Genomic DNA, 4,782 nt, shown 5'->3' with positions numbered 1-4,782 from the left:
AGAAATTAAAACTTTTATTCAGCAAGGATGTGTTCAATTGATAACGAGTGATAGTAAAGACTTATATTGTTAGAAAAGACTTATATTTTGAATAAATGCTGTTATTTTGCACTTTTTATTCATCAAAGAATCCTGAAAAAAATTATCACAGGTTCCAAAAAAAATATGAAAATATGAAATATGATGTTTCTAACATCGATAATAAATCAGCATATTAGAATGATTTCTGAAGGATCATGTGACACTGAAGACTGGAGTAATGATGCTGAAAATTCAGCTTTGATCACAGAAATAAATTACATTTTAAAGTATATTAAAATATGAAACGGTTATTTTAAATTGCAATAATATTTCACAACTTTACTGTTTTTTCTGTATTTTTGATCAAATAAATGCAGCCTTGTTGAGCAGAAGAGACTTCTTTAAAAAACATGAAAATTCTTACTGATCCCAAACTTTTGAACGACAGTGTAACATACACACACACATTCAGAAGTTTGGGGTAAGTAAAAAATGAAACATTTTCAATTGAAATTAACATTTTCAGGTTTCCACAAAAAAATATGAAGCAGCACAACTGTTTTCAAGCAATACTGAAAGACTGGAGTAATGATGCTGAAAATTCAGCTTTGATCACAGAAATAAATTGCATTTTATAACATATTCACATAGAAAACAGTTATTTTAAATTGTAATAATATTATACAATATTACTGTTATTGTATTTTTGATCAAGTAAAAACAGCTCGAGCATAAAAGAAGAAAAACATAAAAAAAATATTAATTATTCCAAACTTCCGATTGGTAAGTATAATTAAAAGATATTGTGTAACATTTTATTTTAATCTGTTGTAAAGTGTGCCTGTCAATGTTTATTTCCTTTTCTTTTCTTATTTTCAATCCTAAAGGACCTTGGAAAAGAACAAAAAGAAGAAGATCTTTTAAACCACTTTGGACCATCACCACATCCTAGTTGCCAATTAAACCAGTCTGTCGACCAAAACCATACATTTATATAAAGCCCCATGTTTTTGTATGTTTTTGTGTTGTTGTGGGGACGCCTCACTGACCGGAAACACTTAACTCTATCCACCCATTAGGCTCTTTCTCCACATCTAAAGCGTCGGTTCATTTGCCAGACCTCACAGAAACTGAGAGCGCCTAATCTAAAACAAATAAAACATACAAACTTCTCAAAGATATGCAATATTGTTTGAAATGATAACCTCTTAGGACTTTGAATTTGTAATGCGTCAAATTCCCCTCCTGCATCGCGTGTTTGTTTAGTGCTTTTAGATCCGAGGTCACGATTGATTGGCCACGTCAATAAAGGCTGAATCTTACCTCAGGCATTTCTGGCCTTTAAACAGCAACCTTTTTTGTGGCATCTTCTTTTCCCTTCCTGAAATGTTAAGCTCTTCCAATTTTTGTGTAATTTAAATTATTTAGCCATGGACCTTAGCCATTCATGAATTTTTTTTTTTTTTTTTTTTTTTTTTTCAGTTACCATTATTTTGTCAATTTCCAGTTCACTGTTTGTTTGTTTTAAGTGCTTGTGCATTTACACATCTTTATGAATGTCACATGATTTGTCCATGGATCCTCCTGTAATGAAGAGCTGTACCACATTATGTGAATGGAGGATTCATCGCACATGATGGGCGTTTGTAAGTGATCTGTTGATGTCTGTTGGCTTCCAGCGGGTGTGTTTCCTGCTCCTGCTCATGTAAACTGATTCAGGAACAGTGAGCTGGCGTTCTTGGCCAGTTGATGTGTGTTTTTCTCTCTATAGGCACGAGTTCCCATCAGAGCTGACACTTAGCTCTCGGTCATGTACTTCTGCAACTTTTTTGTTAATTTTGTTTCTCTTTGTTTTGCTTTTTCATTTTTATTGTACAAAGTCACATAATAAACTTGTGATGATTCCATTTTAATAGTACGAGTTGTTTTGTTTTGATGCACTCTTTGCTGTTTGTCATTAATGGAAGAAGTCAATCAAGACAAACGAGATGTGTTGACAGCTGTATGTATTGATGCGGGGCCATTGATGTTTATTGTATGTAAATAAACTGCTCATTGAATGCAGAACATGAAGTGTCTCGTTCAGGAACAGATTTGACAGGAAGGGGGCAGCAAATACTGCATCAATTGTGGGTGAGCTGCTTCTTCAACTTTACATTCATTATCTTTTTTTTTTTTTTGACTGTTAAATATTAGACTTTTGGAGAAATGTCTTAAACCAGTCTGTGGACTCTCAATTTAAAATATTTGTATATACAAACTACTTTTGAAGCGTGTTGGGGTTTGTTTTGTGTTTTGTCTTGTTTTATTTTCAGCAACCACTAATCTAAAAAATGTTTATACAAATTCTCCTATGAAGTGTGTTTTATTTTTTTTGTTTTGTTTTAGTTTTCAGTAACCACCAATCTATAACTTATTTATACAAATATATTTAAATAAATAATATTATTAATATATATATTTAAATAAAAATGTTATTTTTAATTTTTATATATATATACTGTATATATATTACAACCAATCAAAAAAGTTCTTGTTTACATAATATATGTATATTATATATAATTAAGAATATAAATGTATATACATGTAAATATTTTCAAAATATATGCTGTATGTTTGTGTATTTATATATACATAATAAATATACACAATACACATACAGTACATATATTATGTAAACAAAAACTTTTATTTTGGATGAGATTAATCGTTTGACAGCACTCATTTTTATTTTTTTTTGGTGATTGCTAAAAAAACTTAAAAGGATAATTTTAATAAAAATATTTTGCTTAAAAACAAAACAAACTTATAAAAACATTTATACAGATTCTCCTTTGAAGTGTGTTTTTTGTTTAGTGTTTTTTTTTTCTAGCAACCACTAATCTTGCAAAGTAGATTTGTCTAATTCACTTGTTGCTTTGCTTTCCAAGTTCTTTGCATTTCACTGCTGTCTTTAACCCTTTCTGAATAATTGCTACTGGCCTAGAGGTACTTAAAGTGCTGTTCCAGCTTCAATACAAGTGGAGCGTTGTGGACAGCATCGGCGGCATACTGCTGTTCAGTTAATGTTAATGCACGAACATAAATGGAAGTATAGGGCTGGACAATGCACTTAAGTAAATGTTAATATACACTATTCCAGCTTGTTTTTGCATTTTTGTTTTTAAATCTAGTCACATCGATGATTTGTTTGTTTATATAAACTGAGGGATGAGTCTGAATTTAATTGAGCGTATCTAGTGTAGAGTTTCTCTCATATTGAACCCAGTACTAGTTCTTTCATCCAGAAATGGTTTAATTTCAGTCATGGGATCTCATCAGACTTGACAGCACATCTCGAGGGCTCAGTGCTGGGAGATGTGCTGCAACAGTGCACGACATTTGTGTGTGTTTGGTCTTTTTATCACGTAACCTCTGGCTCTATCCCCATTTTAAGTGTAACTCTCAAACAAATGGAGACCTTTGAACTAATGGGGTCTTGCAGTAATCAGCGGGAGGACTCGCTCATCAGGTGATGTGACTCATCTTGATCCTGCAATTGGCCCACCGTTATCCCTGATCATCAAGATACATGCTGTTTCAGCCAATCAGCGCTGACTCTCATTTTTAACATCATAGGAAGCCCAGGCTGGAATAGGTGCTCTCTGAAGACGTGTGGTAAAGATTTACAGATGGATACTGACACAGTAAATCAATACAGAAAAAGATCCTTTCAAATGACCAGTCCTGCAAACAAGAGCACTGTGGTTACATCACATCATGTTAAATTATAATGTAGTACTGGGTCATATTTGCCCATAAAGGTAATATTACTGGTTTGGTTTGTGTTTTGTTTTTGTAGTTTTCTTGTTTGTTTGTTTTTATATGATTTGTTTTGTTGTGTGCTTGTTTTGTAGTTTGTTGTTACTTTGTTTTGTTTTGTAGTTTGTTGTTTTTACATCATGTTAAATTATAATGTAGTACTGGGTCATATTTGCCCATAAAGGTAATATTACTGGTTTGGTTTGTGTTTTGTTTTTGTAGTTTTCTTGTTTGTTTGTTTTTATATGATTTGTTTTGTTGTGTGCTTGTTTTGTAGTTTGTTGTTAATTTGTTTTGTTTTGTAGTTTTTTGTTTTGTTGTTTGTTGTTAATTTGTTTTGTTTTGTAGTTTGTTGTTTTTTGTTTTGTAGTTTGTTGTTAATTTGTTTTGTTTTGTGGTTTGTTGTTTTGTAGTTTGTTGTTAATTTGTTTTGTTTTGTAGTTTGTTGTTTTTTGTTTTGTAGTTTGTTGTTATTTGTTTTGTTTTGTATGTTGTATTTTTGTTTTGGTATTTTGTTGTTTTGTCTTGTTTTATTGGTGTTGTGTGTTTTGTTGTCCTCTGTTTTGTTTTGTGCCAAATCCTTGAGCCCCAGGACAGTAAATTTGTCATTCATATGCATATCATTTCTGTCTCTTAGTTGTTCCCAAAACACGGTTACGATCCAGGGGGGACAGGACCTTTTCAACGTATGCTCCAAAACTGTGGAATTCTCTCCCAATTGACCTTAGGGACGCTAATTCTTTAGCTGTTTTCAAAACTTTTCTTAAAACATTCTTTTCAGGAATGCTTTTATTTGATTCGTTTTTATTGTATTGTTTTGTGATTTATTTCTTGTTGAATTTATAGTATATTGTCTTATATTGTTGTGTTTTCTTTTATGTAAGCTTTCTTGGATAGTGCCTTGAGAAAGCAACTTTTAAAGGCGCTATATAAAATAAATGTATTATTATTATTATT

The 4,782-nt window shown here is 31.7% G+C and overlaps 1 protein-coding gene across 1 annotated transcript in view; it reads left to right on the top strand.

Annotated features, from left to right (window-relative positions):
- LOC107748356 (septin-7-like) overlaps positions 1 to 1,487 on the top strand; it is a 63,611-nt gene extending 62,124 nt beyond the window's left edge. Inside the window, exon 14 of the mRNA XM_016563123.1 lies at positions 909 to 1,487. Within this exon, the coding sequence (XP_016418609.1) occupies positions 909 to 945 (37 nt within the window). The 3' untranslated portion in view covers positions 946 to 1,487. The remainder of the gene's footprint in view (positions 1 to 908) is intronic.
- The last annotated feature ends 3,295 nt before the right edge of the window (positions 1,488 to 4,782 follow it).

The sequence above is a fragment of the Sinocyclocheilus rhinocerous genome, unplaced genomic scaffold (genome assembly GCF_001515625.1).
Source record: "Sinocyclocheilus rhinocerous isolate Xijiao unplaced genomic scaffold, SAMN03320098_v1.1 scaffold1281, whole genome shotgun sequence".
Taxonomy (NCBI): Eukaryota; Metazoa; Chordata; class Actinopteri; order Cypriniformes; family Cyprinidae; genus Sinocyclocheilus; species Sinocyclocheilus rhinocerous.
Note: the sequence above shows the minus strand (reverse complement) of the source record. Positions and strands in the feature narration are given on the sequence as shown.